The following is a 24054-nucleotide window of genomic DNA, read 5'->3' as shown; positions in this document are numbered from 1 at the left end:
TGCCTCAGGAAAAAGTAAACTGGAATATTTTCTCTTTGACTTTCCACAAGGCATAGTAAATGTCTCTGGAATGAAGAGAACAATCTGTTTTGAGGATATCTGACATTAGAATAATATTTCACCATATGGACTGTATAAAATCTTGACCATAGAAAATGTGTCTCTGATGGATCACCTGTAATTAAATGAAACTGATCTGTAATTGAGACAGTAATTACATATAAGCATTTTTTAATCATAGAACATGATAAAGCTTTGCAACTCGTAATTTATCAACAACATATGACTACAAAAGAAGGGACCAGGTACAAAGATTGATATAAACTTTATTGGAAACACAATCACAAATTTCAGTTCTCACTAGTGCCCTCGGCTAGTAGTGTGCCCACTCCAGTGGGTGTATCACCCATATTCTGCTATTGTTTTTTTTTTAATCTATTTAACAGTCTATGAGTCCTAGATAAGATATGTGTACTTAGTTATGGGTTTGAGTTTGTTTATCGGTACATAGTGTACAGTGCTGTTTATAATAACTCTTTGCGATCAGGAGCCCATTCAATGATAAAATATATTATACTGAAGGTTGCATTTTATGTTATTTGTCTTAAAGGGAACAATCCACTTCCAAACTACCTATTGTGTGTGTGTGTTTTTTTTTCTTTTTCAGACTAGCTATACTCGTTTAATTTTCCATTTGAACAGAATCAGGAATGTAAAATAAGCAATTTAAAGTGGTTCTGCGGGAGTGTCAAATTAAAAAAAAAAAATTCTTTACTGTATTTCGATAATTTTTTTTATTTTTAAAAAAATTTTTTATTGTACAACACAAAGCATCAATCATAGTCGTTACAGCGTATAAGCGGTATCAACACTGAGCAACGTGTTCTGTACATGGTTATCACCGTAGATAAGTAAATCAGGTGAGGGATAGGGATAATTTGGGGGCTGCACTCAATCGCAGGGCGTAAGTATAGAGTGGACTTGCCACATAAGAGCAGGCCCAGGGTGCTGGTCACGTAATGTTTAATCAAATTAAACATAAAGTAGACAGTAAGGTTCGAAAGTTAATGAGATTTCAGTATTGAAACCAATATGTTCTAGAGGTGTCTTGTCATTGTTACTGAGTTATAAAGAGGTGCCCTGACTGTGTGTATAGTCTGTCCAGATTGCCAATTAGTGGCTTGTTGGGCGTGGGTATTGGAGTGGTGGGCCATAAGTTCCTCCATCTTTTTAATTAACCTCCACTCTGCTTCTCCATTCGGTAATGGAGGGCATTTGAGGGGATCTCCAAAGGAGGGGGTTATAAGAGATTTAGCGGCAACAAAAAAGAGTGTGAGACAGGATTTGTGTAATTTGGCAAAGAGTATCTTTGTGTGTAAGAGTAGTATTTCTGCTGGATTCAATTTCAGTTGATATCCGCTAGCTTCACTGACAAGGGGGATTACTATTATATTATGCAGTATGTAGTTTTTGTGCCGTATTACAATTTAACATATACGACAGGGCATAAGTCGTCGTTTTAAGTGTAAAAATAAATCTCCCTAGAAATAGGGGTCGACTAAAACGCCAAGCATAAAGTTCTTGATACATGGACGAGAAAAAATAAGCTCTTGGCTAAATGTATTTCTGATAAAATATGGTTTCACCCTTCTCGTTCCTCTTTATCACTTGTGGGCAGAAGAAGAATTCGCGTTGGGCGACAGGAGAGATTACATTGTCTATAATAGCAGAGCATGTGTGGGGATCCAGGTAGGGTACATCTGTTCCCATAAAGATGGCAATCCTCTATTGATGGTAAATACCAGGGGAATAAATAAATAATTCCAGGCACAACGATATTACACCCAGAAAATTTTTTTTTTTCACTTTTGCATTGGGAACCACAGTTGCCAGCTTCCTTTTTTTTGTTTCTTTTTTTTTTTTTTTTTTTTTTTTAATATATTTATTGATCTAATGATGTCTTTTCATTACAGGTTTTAACATTGAAATCCCACCATGTCATTGAGGCCACGAGTAGTGGATTTTGATGAAACATGGAACAAGCTTTTAACGACAATCAAAGCCGTGGTCATGTTGGATTACGTTGAAAGGGCAACATGGAATGATAGGTTTTCGTATCCTTTCCAAGGGGTTGATATTGACCATAGGAATAATTTAAAACATGCTTCCAGTCACTTATCATATCACAGTCTAAATCTATCTATGCTGTCTAACATTCTATTTAATTTTGTATTAGTATCCTGACATTAGTTAAAGCTTAAAAATTATTTTTTTCCCTAATAAAACGTGTTAATCCTGGTATTGTTCATTGTGGTTAACTGGAATTTTATGTTGTTTGTGATTTGTTTTTGTTTTGTTGTGGTCTATTCACTAAACATTGAGCTGTGCTCTGTTTACAACGATTAAAATGTTATTCAATTCAGAATACATGTGAAATTTCTCACCTATTTTATTTGCTGGAATTTTCATCCATTTATTTTCATGCATTTATTAGTAATAACCTGAATGTTAACAGAGCTGGACCTGAGCTAAGGAAACCAATAAGCATTATTAGGGATCAGCTTCCCCTAGCCAGCAGGGGGAGGTCTGCCAAATGTAACCAATTGGATTATTCTCTGGTGACAAATGGATACCTGTATACTTCATTGCTGCTACGGCTGCCCAAACCTAACTGTAATTCCCACTGCCTCTGTATGCTTTAACAACACCAAGTTACAAATGTTTCTACCCCTAGAAGCTGCGTACATTTTAGCTGCAAATTTCAATATAGTTTTAGTCAAAGCCTGTTGACTAAAAAGCCGTTTGTCATATTTTAATCATCTGATTTGTTTTAGTTTCAGTCTACAAAATGAACACTATGCTACTCACTCCTCCCTATATCCAGACCTTCCCACTGTACTACCAGTTACTGCTAACCATCTCTGTATGCCTTACAACCATTACCACTATCTACCGCATGACCACTCACTGTAAGTCTGCCCTAATTATTATTCCAATGCTAACTTATTTCTATAGACAAACATACTACACTGCCCATTACGCTAATACCCTCTGACATGCAGTCTCTCTATTACTCATGTCATTTATTATTAAAACATTTATTTTATTCCCTCTATGTTTCCATTATGGTCTTACATCATTTTTATTTATTTATTTATTCTCCTCCTGCTACTCTCCGTTAGATTGGTAGTAGAATGGTGGCACTATTTGGTTATTATTGTGTTTGCTTACTCCACATTATGCAAAATTCAACTCATTATGTACTTCAGAAAAATTCTATTCAAGGAATTTTATTTAAATTTTAAAATATCAGCCAAACTTGGTATGAAAGCCCATGGCTTGATATTTTTGCTGTTTTTAAACACAAATTTATCATTTCATTGATACAAGTGTGGAGGTGTTACATTAATTTTATTTGTTTTTATTATGTTATTTGAATTTGTGTGCATTCGCTGCTATGTTTACAGGTATTGATCAGTATATATACTGTCCTGGTTGATTGTGATACTATTTTAATCCTATAGAGCTGCTTGCACTTGCTGTTTAACACATCCTTAACAGACACACAGAGACATTTATGCTCTATGTGTCGCATATCCAGAACCGCTGGGTGAGCGACTGTACACAGAGACAAAAATCTTTCTAGAAAATCATGTTCAACAGTTGCATGCGGTAAGTTTTTCAATACTGGCCCAACTCCTCCTCATGGCATGCCCACCCCCTTGGCTTGCTCCCCTGTCTCCGATAAATGTTCAGAGGTATATTGTTAGAAGCTCTGCTCTTTGCATGTGCCAGGCAGCACAGGTAGAGGAGATAGATCATATTTCAGTTTTCTCTTCCTCCGATGTAATGTGTGCCCTGGCTGTGCCACAATTTAGCTGGAATTTGTTGTCAGTTGCTAAATCTTTAATGTACATTTAAAAGAAAAAGTAGCATCACAAGCAAAAAGGTTAGCACAAGTTCTACATGCGGTTTGATGTTTTATTCAGTGGTGTGATTTCCAGAGAAAGGATCGTCCCCCTTTAGACGCTCTTTCCTGTTAAGCTGTTTACTGTCCTAACACTTGGACAGCTGCACCTAATTTGCACTTTGTGTTTACTTCTTTATGTTTGTATTTTTTTTAGAAAGTCTTAGAGTCGGCAGAGCAGGTGTTGGTAATGTATCACAAGTACTGGGAGGAATACAGCAGAGGGGCCGATTACATGGACTGTTTATACAGGTAAATGAAACTAACTCTCAGAATAATGCCTGCGCTATTTGTTATCTCGCTTGGAATATATATTACATTCTTCAAATTTTGTGTAGTTAAAGTGTCGCTCTAGGAACCATAACCACTTCACATAATTGAAGTGGTTATGGTGCCTAGAGTCCCATGGCACTGTTCGCTGTAATATACCGTTTCACATTGCATGAGGTCCTTGACCACTCATGACCCTGCCCCCTCATGGCATACTCTCAGCCATTTCTTGCTTGTTCTCTGCTGGATTGAACTGGGATAAAAGCCATGACCCAGCACCAAATCAAACTGGAGAGAGGGCGAGAACTGACTAATGCTCAGTTCTCACTCTTAATCCTTTAAGCTACCCGGGATCCTTTAAGGAAAGGGACTCAAATGCAATATATAATTATTAAAATGGATGGGTTAAAATTAAGAAAGGGACTAAAATATTAGGGGCTTTGAATGATAGGGGCTGGTATGTAGGACAAGAGATCTTAGAAGACACATAAGGAGATTGACAAAGGGGCTCTGAAATGGATGTACACAGACTGAATGTGGGACTGAGAGAGACATATTTTGAAGATGGGGTTGAGACAGGGAGACAGATATTGGTAGTGAGGCTGAGAGACAAACCTAGCTGGACACAAGGAGAGGGAGACAGATGAAGGTGGGCTTGGAGACAGACAAAGAAGAACTTACATAAACAGTGACATATTCTTTGGAGACAGAGATAAATGGGAAACAGATGGCTATAGATAAAGGGTTCAATATGAGAGCGATAAAAGGGGTAACAGAGGGGCATAAACCAGGATAATGGGGTAAAATACCGATTGGTGCAGAGAAACGTAGAACAGATATAGACAGATATAGGGAAAATGTGGGGGAAAAAAACTTTACACAGAGAGATGGATTGAAAAACCAAAAACAGCAGTTGAGATACAACAGATAGAGAATTGGTGAAAAGATGGTAAAATATATATGTACTTCTCACACTCAAATTTTTAAATGGTCCTTTCGGTTCGTAATTCATACTGCGATCAGGTAGATTTAGCCAAATAATAAGTAAGGAATAATTAACGACAGGCCGTTGAATTATTAGAAAAATAATGCACACCCGAGGTGGTAATGCGGTCACGAATCGGAGTGGGCGTTACACCTCGGGTGTGCATTATTTTTTTTCTAATAATTCAACGTCCTGGAGTCAATTATTCCGCTTATACTACAGTTACCACACCTCGAAACATTGTTCAGATGATGTATTTCAAGACGTTTGTCAAGTTTTTGTCATTAAAACGCTCTTGTATGTAGAATTTCTTACGCAACTGTAATGCGGTCAAGACCTGTCTGGAACTACTTTAGCCGTGCGTCTCCCTGAAAATAATGCACACCTTAGAACGTTCGTCAACCAATCAGATTGAAGCATTCAACGGCCCTTTAGTATAAATGTGTTTAAGATTCTGCTTAGCATATCCTTTTACCATGTACTTGTTATGATTGCCATTGACATGTTGGGAGGTGCATTCTTGCTAATCACCCATAATGTTATTAATTATGAAGGGGGAGGGGGGGGGATTGACTGCAGAATAGCGATGAAATGCAGCACATATAAACAAATAAAACTTTTTATTTATTACTACTTTTAGGTATCTCAACACGCAGTTCATTAAAAAGAATAAGCTTACAGAGGCTGACCTGCAGTATGGCTATGGGGGAGTGGATATGAATGAGCCGCTGATGGAAATAGGTGAAGTAAGTAACTCTAAACCAGTCCAGCATTCCGTCATGTGTTTGACATACTTTACTCCTCTGATCCGAATAATGTCATGCCGTTTATTAGACCCTGTCACCCAAACAGAATTATAACCAACTACCTGCATGCTCATCCTTAATATCGTCCTATAATATGTAGCTAAAGTTACAAATAAGACTAGAATGAGCCCTCTTTCCTAAACAAAAACAAATCCTATTTATCTACAGTAGGAGAAATCATATTACTGGGACACTCCAGGCTGGACTTTGGTCATTTTTAGTGCGTTATATAGAATAAGAAGAATGAATAATAATATAAAAATATACTCGCATATGAAGTCGCTGTTTTTGATGCATATCATCTGTGCGTTATTATTATTTTATTATTTATATAGCGCCACCAGATTCCGTAGCGCTGTACAATGGGAGTTATTGCCAAATCAGAAAATGTCTAATGCTGTGTCAATGCTGAACTTAAACAAGGCTATATGGGCACAGCAAGCATTTCAGGAGTCATAGGTTCCTCTAAAAAGCCAACAGCTAAGCTGCAACTTCCAGAAACCCAAGGCATAACATGTACAGTGGGCTATTAGAGCATTGAAACACTGTGGTTACCAGGGCCAGCAAGTTGCTAATGTTGTGGTGTTTTGTTTTGTATTTTTTGGAGAGGGGAAAGAGTAGGAATTTGTCCCCCTAACACTTTTGATCTTAGATGGTACCTTGTACACTTTTACATTCTGCCTGAATTTGATGCTCAGCTTCATCATTTCTAACAAATGCCTGTATGATTTTAAATGGATACAGATTTTGGGCAGCAATGCTTTGTATTCGTTTACAATGCACATTACACTGTCATTTATTGCAGTTAGCACTTGATTTGTGGAGGAAGTTGATGATTGAACCTCTTCAGGGGACCCTCCTTAGAATGCTTCTTAAAGAGATTAAAAGGTAAGTAAACCTGTGAGTTGAATGCAGGTTATGATTTCGAGTAGCACGCTAAACTTAGAGATTTGATATGTAATATGGCATTGGATTATGTTATTTTACATGGGCTGGATTGAACGAAAACATGCAGCTCCACTCTTTACCCCAGTAAAGTCCACAAACTATATTTACAGAATTTATCAAATGATTGGATTTTTATCATATTCATATTTTCACACATTGAGTGGCTTTATTTGTTGCCGCTAGATGTTATTGGATAATACTTTCCCCAAAACCGCCTAAATTCATTGTAACTCAATAAATATTGGAGACTGGGGCCATAAAAGCATTCACGGTGCAGTTTGAAATTTAGTTTAGTTTGACCATTCTCCATATCATTACATAGCCACTACCAGTCTCTAGCTTTGACAGAATGCCGGACAAATTCACACAAAACGTTTCAGACAAGGCGGCATTCTTTTACCATGCGGCCTGTTCTCTTGTTAATTATCCCTGTAAATTTTATTTATTTAGTGATCGTTGTGGGGAAGATCCAAATCAGAAAGTAATCCATGGGGTTATTAACTCCTTTGTTCATGTTGAACAGTATAAGAAAAAATTTCCCTTAAAGGTACGTGGTTGATGCGAGTGAAACAATGCACAAAATTGCTTTTATTTATTTATTTTTATTTTATTCTTATTTTTAGAGTGAGTTAATTTGAATGTGCCAGGTTACTCATGTGTCATATTTTTTTTTTTTTTTTTATAATTTAGTTTTATCAAGAAATTTTTGAGTGGCCTTTTCTGGCTGAAACTGGGGAGTATTACAAACAAGAAGCTTCAAATTTATTACAAGAATCAAACTGCTCACAGTACATGGAAAAGGTAGGCTGGATAACTGGCACTGGGGTTTGGGAAGTAATGGCACCTGTTAATCTGGTGCTAAATTCTGTATCGTGTATTTTAAGTAGCATTTTTTTTCTCCTAATTATTTGTAATCAAATTTCACCAAGAATAAGTGTTGATACCGTTTATACATTCAAAACAAAATACCATGAAAAATTTTATAAAAACAAAACCGGGCACATGGGGAAATTGTTGTGGGTGTCACATGCACAGGTTGATTGTCATTAGCGGGGTTTTTGTGGTACGTGTAGAAAATATTACCAAACAAATCTATAAACAGGGTCTGATAGTCATGTGATTCTAACGAAAATCAAATCTACTCTACATTAGGCAGTGTTCAAAATAGAATTGTTTAAACCAGCTATGTTCATTTCTTAGCAATTCATTATCAACCTTCACCAATACATGTTGAAAAATATAGTCTGCAAAGATTTGTTTTACTGAGAAAGCAAGGATATCAACAAATTGTTGAACCCATGATATCAATTGCTGTTTATTTTAATCAATATCTTTTTTTAATTTATTTTATTTATATTTCACTTTCACACTTTTTTTCTAAAACATGTACTTTTTTTTGTGATGTTGTGGTCTATTGCAATGGAGTCTGTGTTCATGTGTCTTTCGACTTTATGAGTTCAAACTGTGGATATCTGAACACGAGCGAATAATTCTCATTATGGGACCAAAAGGGAAGAAATACACACAAATGATTTACATGGCAAATAGTCTGTTTTACGTGTGTGGTTAAAAAATTCCCTTTCAGTATTGCACATATACAGCGTGTCTAGCTGAAACACTGTATTACCTGCAGAGCATAAACTTTTTGTTGTCTTGTCTATTTATAAGGAAGTCCTATTGATTGATTTTTTTTTTTCAGTTGTAATGTAACCAATATTTGTGATAACACATTGTTATGACCATTATCTTGAAACAAAGCAATACTTACTTCAGGTTTCACATCCAGTAGTTTGAAACTTAACACAAGAACACCACAAATATCATTTACATTAAATATTAGAACATTAAATATTAAATATTAGAACATTAAATATTAAATATTAGAACATTAAATATTAAATATTAGAACATTAAATATTAAATATTAGAACACGATATTTATGTGTTGATTGAAAAGATTATAAATATTATTATTGAAGAGCGTCCTAGACCTATTAGACCAAATCGAACAAAAATGATAAGGTTTTCTTAAATAAAGGGGGATGCTAAGTAAACACCACAAGCACAACGGCACATTAGTTTGTCGCAATCACTCTCCTGTAGACATGGCCTTTACTCCGCATATTGCTATTTGGGAAGTTACACGTCTGCATTTGCAGCATCTCTTTTTTTCTAGATTTGTATGGGGAGTTTAATGACTGAGCATGTAACATATTTATGAAAGACAGAGGATTAGTCAATATTGTATGCAAATCCAGGGTAACAACGTTTTCCTTTAAAGGGACACTCCACTGCCTGATATGAAAAAATTATTAAACATCATTATTTAGAGGATATACCCCCAGTAAAACGTTTAATTCATAAAAGTGACAATTTCTATTGAAAACTGCACTTTTTGTAACATGGATAAAGAGGACACACGTTTCACATATAAAGCACTTCGACATTCTAAAGTGTTTTTTAGGTGTTTGGTTTTCCATATTTACAGGAACTTAAAACATGCTTTAAAAATACAGTGATAAATGGTAATGTCAAAGTGACACTTGTTTTGCTACATGCATGCACCATTAATGTTAGTTCATGTATAATTTGAAGAGAATGTTTGGAATATCACGGTCACTGCCATCTTCTTCAGCTCTTGGCAATACAGCTGCCAGGAGCCAACCTCTGCATTGTACTCTTGCGCATGTTCAATAGTACAACACTGAGGTCTATGAAGGGTCTCAACGGGTACTTCATTGAAAAAGCCCTTTTCACCTGTGATGTCTGAGGACTTGACAAGTGCTAACAGAAGGTAGCTCTGCCTTTTATCAAGTGTAGTTAAAATTCTAAGACAAAGTCCCTACTTAGCCCCGGTATATCTGTTAACTGCTTTGGAATTTCAGTCAAACAGAACAGCTTGAAGTCTACATATATAAATATATATTGGCTGTGCATGACCATTTAAAAATCATTTATTCGCCTTTTTAAAAAAAATTTTTATTTAATGTTTAGATTTTAGGTAGATTAAAAGATGAAGAGATTCGGTGTCGAAAGTATTTAAACCCTAATTCCTATACTAAAGTGATTCACGAATGCCAACAGCGAATGGTGGCTGACCACCTGCAGTTTCTGCACGCAGAATGTCACAATATCATCCGACAAGAAAGGAGAAATGGTAAGCAAAATGTGTTGGATACCTGTCACCTGAACCCATCATGGGTACATTTATCTAAAAGCTTATTTTTATGTTTATCAAGTTTTGACATAATTGGAAAAGAGTTACAAAATGGAATTGAGGCTCTATCTAGCAGATACTGTAACAAACTGTACATTCTGTGAGTTCCAATTGGAGCAGTACTCATTGAGGAAGTGGCACATGTTGAGCATTAAATGGAGCATATGGTTTAAAGCCAACCCATGCTGACCTTCAATGATCTAGGGTTTCATATTATGACCATTGACACAGAATTGGGTCAGCCCTAGACCTTAGACTTTCTGCCTTAAATTTTGCAATTTTTTTACTTCTATGTTGCAAACTGGTCAAACTATATGTCATATTGTGCTATGCCAAAGTATTCAAGTATCCATATACCAAGTGACAAAGTTGTGGTCTTAGAATAGTGCAGTCTTTTGACTAACCAGATACATCTATTTTTCACTTGAGATGGGTGTTTTTAAGAATCCTTGAAATATTTAAATCTGTTATTATTTATTCATTTATAAATTATTGGTAATTCACCTAGGATTTTTCAATTGTTTGCCAAAATAGCTGAATTGGGAAAAGTCTCAAACTCCATTGGTGCCATTGGGGTGTCATTATCCAACGTTCCAGACTGGCAAATGTAAATTCTGTGCTAATTTTTTTTGCACAGTTTGCCATTCATTGGCTGAGCGTGGTCAGCGACTGGGAACGGCTTCTCCAGAAGTTGGAAGCATGTAAACAGAAGAGCAAGCCTTGGAGCCTGGTGGAAACCCCAATAAGGAGGCAAAGCAGTACTAGTCAGTTGGTCCCACTACCAGGGAACCGGCCGAGGATACTGCTGGCATCATAATCTCTACAGCCGACTATAGTGGTTATGATGCCGGAAGTAACCTCATTTTGACCTACAATTTAAAATCTCCTACTGAACATCTGATAATTCTGTGTTTGTTCACTAAGGCTGTGGGTTAGTGTGTGGACTGATTTATAAAGTAGTAACTAAAAATCATTACATTAAAGGGGTATGCACTGAATAGTTAATTATGGTGAATCAAAAACCTGATTTTTCTAAATGTGGGCCAGAATGGTTGCATTGGGAATAATTCTGCACTTAAGCTGTTTTTCTTGTTTGATGATTTTTGACCTAAATTTTTAAATCCCATTTTCAGTTTACTCTTTTTCATGGTTTGTTTAATAATAACTTCAGTGAAAGTTAAGGGCTGAATTTTTGTTGTTAGAATTGAGGAATAGTATGTAAATTCATTAAAATGCAATTGATTTCATGCAGTGTTTCCTAATTGCAGACATGGCCAATATGTACACCCTTCTTCGTTCTGTATCAAATGGTTTACATCATATGATTCAAGAGCTTCAATATCATATCCACGATGAAGGCCTTAGAGCAGTTAGTAATCTTTCTCAGGAAAACGTGAGTATTTTCTACAAATCCTTATCGGGTGTGTTTCTCAACAAGCTAAGTTGGAAAGAGTCTGAGCCGTGATAAGTGCATTAGTCTTGGCAAAATCTATGTTGGGTGTTTTTGTTTTGGGATTTGTTTTTTATTTATGTGCTGTTTAGTTTCCCTATTACATTTATATGAAAGATTTAGCAAATTATATCCTAATCCAGGTGCATCCGGGGCACACCTTGCAAATGAGGAGCAAAACTGTATGTTTTATTCTACTGACTGCCAGGTTCAAAGGGCAGAACTTATAACATTGATTGGAGGGAATTTCTACATTTTATTTTTCACGCATTACAAATACAAATTTGTGGAATGAAAGTGAAAAGTGATACCTAATATCTTTAATCGTTTACGGTCATTGTATGCCCTTTGCCGGTATCTGTTGTTAAATAATTTTTTTAAAAATGAACAAATAAAAAATATAGAGAGAGAACATGTAAACCTAATATTAAAAATCCCGAAAAGCAATCGTTCTCTTTTAAACGAATAGCTCAGTATAGAGCAAATTTATAATAAAATGAGAAAAAAAGGCTACAGGCTCTTAGCCAATCCCGGTCATTCTATAGCCCTCTATGGGATTATTACAAAGTGTAAAATGTGTCTTCACTCCTAAAAGCTTGTGGTCTCTTTTGTTGATTATTTTGCTATTCCAGTGATAGCTAATCTTGACACTCCAGACACTTGCTATAGTTCCGATAATAATCATCCTGCATTTTGCGAGTGTGACGGGACATGGGGTTCACAAGGCTGTCAAGGTTACCCGTTACTGCTGGATGTTCATAGCCATATAATCTAATTTTTTATTACTCTTACTATTTTTCCAACTCTCTACCTTCTTCATGTGCAAGTAAAATGCAAAAAGATGGATAAGGGTAAACCTGGGTTATTTTTCTTATCAAGCTGATGGCTGATTTCCCAATGTTCAATGCGTTTTGTGTAAAGTGTTATGGCTGCATTTCATGTACTAATAAACTTCTGTCATTTCAGATGCCCACTCAGTTTGTGGAGTCTGTCTTGGAAGTCCATAGTAAATTTGTCCAGCTTGTCAACACTGTTTTGAATGGAGATCAACAATGTATGAGTGCACTAGACAAGGTATTGCAAGTGAAAATGTGCATGTTTCAAATTACCGTACATGCAAACACACACTTCATTCTTGCCTGTGAAACCTAGAAATACACTATGAGAGCCACTTTGCATTTAAGCTAATGCCAGAATACATGTGGACAGCAGATGTTGGCATTAATAAATTCAGTAAACCGTAAATACATGGAAGATTAGCTATAATATGCAGGTTAAACAATTCAACACGTAAACGCAAAAGGGAGGGGAAAGAAAAATGGTTTACAAACCTTTTTGACCAATTTTACTGTGAGGTCTTCGTCTGACAGTGGAATATTTAATACATATTTTTTTTTATTTTTAATTAGGCTATTTATACCATGTTGATCATTCTAAATTGAAACACTGATGTCATGATTATCCTCTATTAACGTATTATTTTGTGTACACAGGCTCTTACGTGTGTTGTAAACTACAGAGAACCTAAATCCGTCTGCAAAGCGCCAGAACTGGTGGGTACATATAAAATTATCATGCTAAGTATCTTTTTTTTATTTATTTATATATTTTTCAAGTACTATTTGTTTGTTCAGTTAAATATTCACTGTAATATAAAGCAGTTATGTGTAACCTGTTTTCGCGTAGTATGCATTTCGAAACCCCAAATTCCTAGCTGTGTTATAAATGTTGTTGTATACCGTACTTCTAATTTGTAATCAGTTCTCTCTTCTAAAATATTCTAGTACAGCACCTGGCATGGGTATATTCAATCTATTAGTAGTTAACGACAGTAAAAGGGGACAGATGTCTGATAAATCCAAAAAACAGCCTTGTCCGTAATAAATAAAATGTACAACTTTAACCCCTTAAGGACACATGACATGTGTGACACGTCATGATTCCATTTTATTCCAGAAGTTTGGTCCTTAAGGGGTTAAACCTTACTCGTTTGCCGAACGTTCATACAGACACCATTTGTCAACCATTCAGCCCCTCACCTGCTATGAGTAAGTGGAAGGGCACAACTTAAACTAGAGTTTAACCAATGGCTCATTTTACTTTACATTTGAAGCAAACCAAATTTGGCAACGTGTAACACTATATATTATTTTTTATATATATATATATATATATATATATATATATATTTATTGATTTATTTTTCAAACCTGTAGAATTCCTAGTATGACCTCTACCAGCTAAATGATTGCTTGTTCCAAATATTTTAACGGTCCCAGGCAGAAGGTTATACTCTCTGTTTTCCTATGAATATGTTTAAGTTGTGTGTTTTGCAGAATCTGGCTTTTAGTATTAGGTTTATCTTTTTTTAATCCATGCAGCTGGCCAAGTACTGTGACAACATGCTGAAAAAATCAGCCAAGGGAATGACTGAGAGTGAGGTGGAAGACAAGTTAACAAGTTTTATTACTGTTTTCAAGTATATCGATGACAAAGATGTTTTCCAGAAGGTATGTTTCAAATAAGAAGAATGGCCTGACTATTTATTGAATGATGATTCCAGTTTTGCTCGATAAACTAAAAATACAAAATCCACCTTTAATTTGTTTTCTACACGTAAACACAAGTGTAATACCTTTGTCACCATGGGGTTTGTGAAGGCCTAGATTTTTAGAAAGGTTATGGGGGTGGTTTGTTTCTTAATTTAAACAAAGTAAATGGCGAACATCATCACATCATTCACATTATCTGTTTAGCTATATGTTCTTTTTCAGTATTTATTCTTTTGACATATGTCTCTAATGTTCCTGCATAATGGAAACACTATAGCGTTATTTAGATTCATGACCCTCCCAAATGTAATTTTTAAAAGGAATTTAGTTTTACCCTTTTTCCACTACCAAGACTCACTCACTCCATTCGCCCGATCTACCTTGACTTTTTCCTGGAGGCTGTCTCCTCTTTGTCTTCTAGATAATCAAATGATAAGCATTAGAGGACTTTCAACATCCTCATGCAATGTGTGAGGACACAAAATAAATTCCAACTCTGTTATAGCAGCTGAAGCACCCTCTAGTGGATGATAGGAAGACAGCCACTAGTGTGTGGTTAGCCCTGCAGTGAAAACAGCAATGATTTACATGGCAGGACTACAACAACAGGGCGACTGCACCCAGACCACTTCATCTCAATGAAGTGGTCTGGGTGCCTATAGTGGTCCTTACTATTAATAGTGTGCTAATTTAACTATTCTGTTTTCCAATACACTGGAGATCTAAGACTTGTAAGGCTAAAGCAACGGCTTTGTTTTCAGTTCTAGCTCATTTGAGTACATCGTTGATACTTTCTGGATGTTATTACAAATCTTCTTTAATGCATTTCTCTCTGTGTTCCGTAGTCTGTGCAAATTGTACATTATTATAATGTCTAAATCAGCTTTGTATGATGGTGGCTGACTTTGGTCATTTGAGAGAGTACAACTTTCAGTTCCCATTCAAATAAATACTCCCCCTTAAACTTCAGATAGACAAACACAAATTCCTTTGGAAACAAAGAACAGAGTTTTTATGGACTACATGCAAACTAGATATTTAAAAGTAAATATTCTTGCAGTGCCTATAATGAATAAAATCTAGTCATTAGGAGATAAGTTTAAAATGAAGCTTCCTGTGATGTTCGAACTGCTCTTAGGTTTTTTGCTTGTTAAAAAAAAACAAAAAAAAACTGCTAACTCTCCATCGCATTCATCTTGTTTTTATAGTTCTACGCTAGAATGCTGGCAAAGCGATTAATTCATGGTTTATCCATGTCAATGGATTCGGAAGAAACCATGATCAACAAACTAAAGGTACTGTGGCATAATCCATTAAATATCCTGCCATTTAATCTGTGCATACTACGAAATGATAGGTAGATAGTATTTAGTTAATGACAAAAAAAAATGTGTGTTTTCTTTCTTCTCTTTAACAGCAAGCCTGCGGGTATGAGTTCACCAGCAAGCTGCATCGAATGTATACCGACATGAGCGTCAGTGCCGATCTCAATAATAAGTTTAACAATTTCATCAAAACCCAAGAAACCATGGTAGACCTGGGTATTAGCTTTCAGATCTATGTATTGCAGGTGAGCTTCACATGCTACATGGCATTTTTTTATATGTGCGCAGTCTCCATATAATAGAATGTGTTGTACCTCTTGTAGGTCTCCACATCATGCCCACCACAACATTGTTTTTCCTTTTATTCTTTCATAGTTCTTTCACAAGATATACGTACTGTTACTGTATTTTGTCTTGTATGGAAATATGCAAAGTATATTTGAGATGCTGAAATGTGTATTCCAATCTTAAAACTTAGAATAGTGTGGAGTAAGCATTTATGTTTGCTTGGGTAGGGAGGGTATGTGTAGTGATAGATAGAGGGATATATAAATAAAGTGTGTCTGTGTTTTTTTCTTTGGAAGGAATTTTGCCTTGGCGCCTGGGATATGTGAGCTAGTTACTTCCGAGGTGGGCGACAACCTGGGGGATTGTGGAGTCATGATGTGTGTGTTTTAGGTGACCAGACCCCTTCCGTTTGCAAGGGAATGATTCTTTTACTCACCTTTTTTCCCCTACACCGTGCTGGTCTAACCTCGACCCTGCCTCTATGGCCTGATCAAGCCTGATGATCTCAGCCAATCCAATGTTTTCCCATAGGACTGGCTGCAAAACGCTGCACTAATCAGCATCTCCTAATAGAGATACATTGAATCAATCCATCTCTATGGGGAACGTTCGGCGCCTCCTTGCAGAGCGTAGAGTCGTTGAATGTAGATGCTGCACTGGCACAGGAAGCACCGCTAGTGACTGTCATTAGAGGTGTCACTAGGAAGCAATGTAAACACTGCATATTCTCTGAAAAGGCAGTGTTTACATTTCAAAGCCTGCAGGGATAGGCTATAGACACCAGAGCCATTACATTTAAGCTGTAGTGATCCTGGTGACTATAGCGTCCCTTTAAGAATTGTATTTTTGTCGTTGAATAAAAAGCTTTGTATGTTAAAAAAAATAAAATAATAATAATAATCGGGCTCCTAACTTTTTAAGCTGGCTCCTAGATGCAAAGCAAATTTGTCAAACCCTGATCTAGCCCCCCTGCCTGCCCCTCCCCCCTCTGATCCCCCCCTAAATATAGTCAAATCTTACCTTAATTCCAGTTTGCTGGCGCTGGCTCTGCCACTGATCTTCCTCATTGGCTGACATCATCAGAAGTGGTGATATCAGCCAATCAAAATGGTTTACCATAGGAAAACATTGTATTGGCTGAGATTATCAAGGAGGCAGATCAGGGGCAGAACCAGCACAAGCCACTCACAGCCCTGGTCAATCAGCATCTCCTCATAGAGATTAATTAAATCAATATATTTCTATGAGGGAAGTTCAGTGTCTCCATGCAGAGGGTGCAGCACTGTCCCAGAAAGCACCTCTAGTAGCCATCTGAGGAGTGGCCAGTGGAGTTATACCTAGGCTGTTATGTAAACACTGTCTTTTCTACTCACCAGAACAAATACAATAAGCTGTAGTTGTTCTGGTGACTAGTGTCCCTGTAAAGGGACACTCCAGACCCATTAAGCATTTTAGCTGGCTGAAAATCTGTGTGTCCTCTCTTTTTCATTTTGAAAAAAGTGCAGATTTCAATAGAAATTGACATTTTTATAAATTAACCTGGTTACACCGCTCTGGCTTTTCAAGCAGACAACAGATAATGTTACTTCCTGGTTTAGTTAGCTAATTTGCACTGAACTTGAGACTTCTCATTGAACTGCATTGGGAAGTCTGTGATTGGACAGCCACAGATAGTCTGGGTGGGGTTATGAAGGGAGGAGCTTGCAAAGGCAGCTGACAAGAGAACTGCAATTTTTGCAAGCTGTTTTTAAAAATAACCCCAATGATAAAATGCCTTATTAAATGCATGCACATTTTACTTTAGGGCTCATCTACTAAACATTGCTTTTGATTTATTTTGTATTTGGAGCGTCCCTTTAATAAAAACACTTTGTTTCAACAACAGAGTTTTGTTGTTATTCCTAAATGAAGCAGTACCATATTTTGGATTACCGTGGTATGGAATATCATTTTTGTACACATGTAGAATCATTCTTTGTGTGTGTGTGACTCTAGCTCTGTAGCATACTTTTAGGAAGTCAATTCTTTTACTGGTCTACCTTCTCTGTGTCCGGACACCTTCATGATTATCACTTTGCTGGCAGACTTGTCAGTGTGGTAGATTGCACATTGCTCGCCACTACTGCAGGAAGCTTCAGAGGATATATGCAGTCTGTGTGTGTTACAGCAAAGAATGTTGTGAATGCATCAACAGAGGGACGAGGGAGAGTCACAGTGCTTCCAAATAGTAAAACATTTTATTTTGACTTCAGTCAACGAGTCTAAAAGACATTGTGTCTCCACTGTGTTATTACTGATGTTATTGGAGCTGTGATAATTTACATGTTTATTGCACACAAGGTATCCTTCTAAAAGTGTCTGGAAGTTTTGCGTTCTTTTTCAATAATAACTTTATATAAAATTAAAAAACAGGTGCTATTAAAGGACAAAGTTCTAAATATGGAGCAATCAATATTTAGAACTACCCACCCAGAATAGCACCTGTTTTGCCTTGATAAATCTCCCCCATATATTAAGTAGAGAACTTTTAATTTTCAAATGCCAAGGTATAATTTGTTTGTGTATCCCCCTCATCCATCCTTCCCCCCCATTTTTAATTACATATATTTGAGGGTCAGATGGTTATGTAACAGCCCCCCTTAAATGGTTTTCATATGTTAAGGTATATCCACCACAATAAGAATTGACAAGTGAACTGCACATTTAAAACAGATTGGAGCAAAATCCTCTCCAGCTGTGGTTTTTGTCTATGAATTATGTAATTCCATTGCCAATCCTTCAAAATTCCCAGTTGGCATCTTTATTTCCTTCTTACATTTTACTTTCCCAGACAAACCCATCTTTTCAAGCATATTTTCCCGGTATAAAGGAATTGTTTGAAACGCAATCTGTTATTTTCCCGGCAATATAATTTGAATGTCTCCCTCCGCATGTCGGGTTAAGCATCCCATCTAGCTGTGAATCAAAGTATGAGTGAGTTTGCTTTCTGGAGATATAATTTATTGTGTTTGCCTTGCAGGCAGGTGCTTGGCCTCTGACTCAGGCACCGTCTTCTACTTTCGCCATCCCTCAGGAACTGGAGAAGAGCGTGCAAATGGTAAGCTGGAGGTTATGCTGGCTTCAAAACATATCTTTTAAAAATCAGGTGTAGATTGAAGGTGTTTGATAAATGATCTGGCTTTCTGAGGATAATGGCATTTCGTATTCATCAGCCTTTTTGGATGGAACCCCTTGTAGGCTGGAATGGTTACAGTATTACAGAATTGAAATCCGTTAAGAGATGCACATGGTGGGGGAATATTCACCAATACAAAAAGTCATCATGATGGGGTCAACTAGCACTGAAATCGCTTGGGAATAATACCCAAATATAATGTATCAATTTGTTCAAAAATAAAGAAGCAGCAAAAGGGTTAAAAATATAAACAACTCCCGCCTACTAGCTACGTTTTATTATCTAACACATTATGGTGTGATAGAATAAGGGATTCATTAAACTACACCCTCTTGACTTACAGGAGTCCAGGAGACTCAATTTTATTGATAGATGTATTTGTATACATTTGCTTGTTGTCTGCCTAATAAGGTATTGGCAAAATCTTAGACTGGAAAAAAAGTGGCATTGGAGAATATTTCCTATTTGAAATAACTATTTGTTAGCTTAAGATTTGCAAGCCACCATACACACTATAGCCTATGGAAGTGTATGTGGTGCCAATGTTACTGCAGCCTTTTGTATAGCTTCTCAAATTGGCTAAATCAGGCTGTCAGGCAGCGTTTGGAGCTGCGCCTGGCTGGCAGGATGCATAGTTTGCAGACATGGAGGGACTGTGCGAGCTCTTGGAAGTCTAAAAACTGTTTGTCTGCGATGACTGGCACCACACCAGGTATCACAGCGACAGGAGTAGTCTTTGGACTTGGAATAGGGAGCAATGCTTGCATTTCCCTCCAAGTCAGCAGTGACAAGTCAACTCACTGCTCTTGGTGAGAGGGCTTGTAAGCAGAACTACAAACTCTACTTTAAAGTCTCATATTGTTAGATAAATAAAAAAATCTTCTTGTATCATACCTTGCCACCACAACCACATCCATCAGCTAAAGTGGTTATGGTACGCAGAGTGTTCCTTTGATTGTCCACAATAATGGCTAGGTAAATAAGCCGTACAGAGTTCCCAAGTTGATTACCTTATGGCAAACCATGTTACGTTAGTCTTTTAGCTGTATAGATACATTTAATGCCAGGACTGGACTCTGCGTGCTTAACATGCCCAACTTATGGAAAGGTTATTCAGACAGTCTTAAATACAATCTTAAAATCCACTATTTCAAAAGCTGCAGTTTATTAGTTTCAGGGACTGTAAAACTTTTAACAGTCACTGGAATCCAAACCATTGCAGTTCTAAACAACTTGCGGTAATGCTGATTGGGTGAGCTCGAAGTGGAATGGAATGTATATATATATATTTACACCGTTTTAGATCTCTTACTGCTGCCAGACTGGATCAAATTATTAGATCGCTATTCCAATAAACACATCCATGTAGCACAGTATTTGTGTATTCTTAATGAAGGTTTTGTTTATTGGAAATGGGCTACATAAAAGAAAAACAAAATAACTAGAGAATAATGACCTCAAATAATAAGATTTATGTTGCAGACAAACACAAGCTTGCTATGGATCCCTGGAGAAAAATTGGGAAAAGCAGCCGAAATGTGGTTGTGTAGATTAGATGTATAATCTTAAACGGGTACTGTCACTTGTTAATATTATGTTTACTTATCCCCTACATTTGATAAATATGTTTTTGTGAGGTGTAAAAAAATTAATTAAATGTAGAAACCCACACGCCATAGACTGCAACTAAGTGCCTCCTTAGTTCAATGGTTGTTCTAAATTCTGTCATTTGCACCTGTCAGCATAGAGAAAGCTTATAGAGAAGAGGAGAAACAAAACAGTGTTTCTCTTTTTCCTCGTCATTAGGGTTGTATAAACCTGGCTTTGCTTTGTCTGAACTATATTATGATGTGTGCTATATCTTTTATTTGAACCCAAAAAATAATGAATCTGTTAAAGCATTTTGTATAAAAGAGTTTCAATGGCTATGTCACGGCTCACTGGCAGGGCCCTCTTTATCTTGTGTATATTTTTCTATTTTATTTTTTGTTCGTTTTAGTCCCCCAATTGTACAGACTATGTTGGCGCTTTATAATAATAATAATAATAACAACAACACAAATTAGAAGGTGATTTTTCAATGATTCTCTTCAACAGTATACATTTCAGAAAAGTGACCATTCCCCTTTTAAAGGCTATGGCTTTTACAATTGTGAAAAGTATTCTAATTGTATACTAATTATAAATTCTTATGTGTAGCAGAGAGATTCTGATTAGCATTGATGTAACATAGTTGTGAATCTTTTATGGGGAATCCTGAAAAACATCTGACTCCGTAAAAGCATCTCTAAACGGTAACAGCATGTTCCGGAACACCAGTTATTGCGTAAACTAAGGAAATGCTTCATTATAGGGGAATTTGCCCTAACTGTCATTATATCATTTATGTGCTAGCGACTTTAAGATAAACTGTAACTTTTTAGAGAGGATTCTGTTGAAATGATCACGGTTTACTGTTTGATGGTTACATAGTTGCATAGCTGAAAAGAGACTTGCGTCCATCAAGTTCAGCCTTCCTCACATTTGTTTTTTGCTGTTGATCCAAAAGAAGGCAAAAAAAACCCAGTTTGAAGCACAATTTGGCAACAAGCTAGGAAAAAAAATCCTTCTTGACCCCAGAATGGCAGTCAGATTTATCCTTGGATCAAGCAGTTATTACCCTACATTGAAAGATTATATCCTTGAATATTCTGTTTTTGCAAGTATGCATCTAGTAGCTGTTTGAACATCTGTATGGACTCTGATAAAACCACTTCTTCAGGCAGAGAATTCCACATCCTGATTGTTCTTTCAGTAAAACAAAAAACCTTTCCTTTGCCTTAGACGAAATCTTCTTTCTTCCAGTCTAAACGCATGGCCTCGTGTCCTATGTAAAGTCCGGTTTGTGAATAGATTTCCACACAATGGTTTGTATTGGCCCCAAATATATTTGTATAATGTTATCATATCCCCTCTCAGGCGACGTTTTTCTAAACTAAATAGGTTTAAATTTGTTAACCTTTCTTCATAGCTGATATGTTCCATTCCTTTTATTAATTTTGTAGCCCGCCTCTGCACTTTTTCTAGTGCCATAATATCCTTCTTTAGAACAGGTGCCCAAAATTGCACAGCATATTCAATATGTGGTCTTACCAGTGATTTATAGAGAGGCAAAATGATATTCTCGTCCCGAGAATGAATGCCCTTTTTCATGCATGACAATACCTTACTGGCCTTGGCCACTGCTGATTGACATTGCACATTGTTGCATAGTTTGTTGTCTATAACAATTCCAAGTCCTTTTCGTGTGTTGATATCCCTAATTCGCTTCCATTAATGGTATATGTTGCTTGTGTATTCTTTACGCCGAAGTGCATTACTTTGCATTTTTCCACATTAAATTTCATCTGCCATTTGAGTGCCCAGTCCCCCAGTCTATCTAAATCCCTCTGCAGCAAAGTAATATCTTGCACACATTGTATTATTTTACAGAGTTTTGTGTCATCTGCAAACACTGAAACATGACTTTCAATGCTGTCTTCAAGATCATTTATAAACATGTTAAATAGAAGGGGTCCCAGAACAGACCCTTGAGGGACACCACTTGCCACCTCTGTCCAACTTGAAAATTTACCATTAACGACAACTCTTTGTACTCTGATTTTAAGCCAATGTTCTACCCAAGAACAAGCATTTTCATCTAGACCGATTTCCTTGAGTTTGAACACTAATCTTCTGTGTGGAACTGTATGAAATGCCTTGGCAAAATCCAAATAGATCAAATCCACTGCAACACCCTGATCTATACTTCTACTTACTTCTTCGTAGAATGCAATCAAGTTAGTTTGACATGACCTGTGCTTCATAAAACCGTGCTGATTTTTGCTGATAACCATGTTCTTCTCAAGGAATTCTTGAATATTATCCCTTAATAACCTTTCCAATATTTTACCAGCCACAGAAGTTAAGCTCACAGGTCTATAATTTCCAGGCAAGGATTTTGAACCCTTTTTGAATATAGGAACCACATCTGCCTTCCTGGTGTTGAGAAACTTGCTAATGCAAGAAAAACATGCACTCTTTTCTTACAATTCTCTGGTAGAGTTGAGTAGTACATTGCCTTCTGAAAAGGCACATATATGGCATTTCATGCAAATTAGCTCTCCATCATTGTACTTATTTTCCTATAATATTACTTTAACCCCTTAAGGACACATGACAATTCAATTAACCAATTCAATGAGATGAAATGGCTGTAGTGCCTACAGCAGTGAGATGTTTAAATGGAATATAGAATAAAGGATGGCTTTATATTGTAAAGAGCCTCTGCAGGGGTTAATGCATGTATCTGGAATATTCACATCTTTTTAAACACTTATATTATTAGGATGAATTCCCTGAGGAACACAAGTACAGAAAGTGGATGTTTTGTATGTACCCTTTAATTTGCCCCATTAGTATTCCAGTTTTGCCCAGAGACTGATATCTGTGCAGTGTGAAAGTAGTATAGGAAGTTTAGAAGGCTCACTCACACGTGTTATTTAAAGGGACCCTCCAGGCACCCAGACCACTTCTGCCCATTGGAGTGGTCTGGGTGTCAATTTATAAACTGCAATAATTACCTTGCAGGGTTAAGTCCTCCTCTAGTGGCTGTCTATCAGACAGCCACTAGAGGAACATCCGTGTTCCATTAAACAACGCTGGATGTCCTCATGCTATGCATGAGGACCTCCAGCATTGCCGGAATCCCCATAGGAAAGCATTGAATAATGCTTTCCCATGGGGAGTTCTAATGTGCGCGGGCATCCATTGCTGCGCATGCGCATTAGGTCTCCCCCGCTGCCTGACTTAGGCGGCGGAGGAGTCTGGCCCAGCGCCGAGGGACATCGGGGCTGTATTCAGGTAAGTCACCGAAGGGGTTTTAACCCCTTCAGCAACATGGGATGGGGGGTGGGAGAGAGAGGGGCACTGCAGGGTCCTGCAGTGCCTGGAAAACGGATATGTTTTCCTGGCACTGGAGACTCCCTTAAAAACTCCACTGCTTTTGTGTATTTTTCTAATAGGAAACCCTGGAGTTTGATTACACCACATA

General features: G+C 37.0%; 1 protein-coding gene across 3 annotated transcripts in view; it reads left to right on the top strand.

Annotated features, from left to right (window-relative positions):
• Window positions 1-24054, top strand: part of CUL2 (cullin 2) — a 58651-nt gene that overhangs the window by 14283 nt on the left and 20314 nt on the right. For all 3 annotated transcript variants that reach the window (XM_063452639.1, XM_063452637.1, XM_063452638.1), the window contains exons 2-16: window positions 1974-2114; window positions 3570-3672; window positions 4125-4219; window positions 5863-5968; window positions 6834-6916; window positions 7427-7523; window positions 7667-7777; window positions 9971-10133; window positions 11462-11586; window positions 12610-12717; window positions 13137-13196; window positions 14025-14153; window positions 15404-15490; window positions 15613-15765; window positions 18828-18905. In XM_063452639.1, coding sequence (XP_063308709.1) covers window positions 1996-2114; window positions 3570-3672; window positions 4125-4219; window positions 5863-5968; window positions 6834-6916; window positions 7427-7523; window positions 7667-7777; window positions 9971-10133; window positions 11462-11586; window positions 12610-12717; window positions 13137-13196; window positions 14025-14153; window positions 15404-15490; window positions 15613-15765; window positions 18828-18905 — 1617 coding nt within the window. In that variant the 5' untranslated portion in view covers window positions 1974-1995. The remainder of the gene's footprint in view (window positions 1-1973; window positions 2115-3569; window positions 3673-4124; window positions 4220-5862; window positions 5969-6833; window positions 6917-7426; window positions 7524-7666; window positions 7778-9970; window positions 10134-11461; window positions 11587-12609; window positions 12718-13136; window positions 13197-14024; window positions 14154-15403; window positions 15491-15612; window positions 15766-18827; window positions 18906-24054) is intronic.

This window comes from Pelobates fuscus, chromosome 4, assembly GCF_036172605.1.
Source record: "Pelobates fuscus isolate aPelFus1 chromosome 4, aPelFus1.pri, whole genome shotgun sequence".
Lineage (NCBI taxonomy): Eukaryota > Metazoa > Chordata > Amphibia > Anura > Pelobatidae > Pelobates > Pelobates fuscus.
This window is presented reverse-complemented; position numbering and strand designations above follow the sequence as displayed.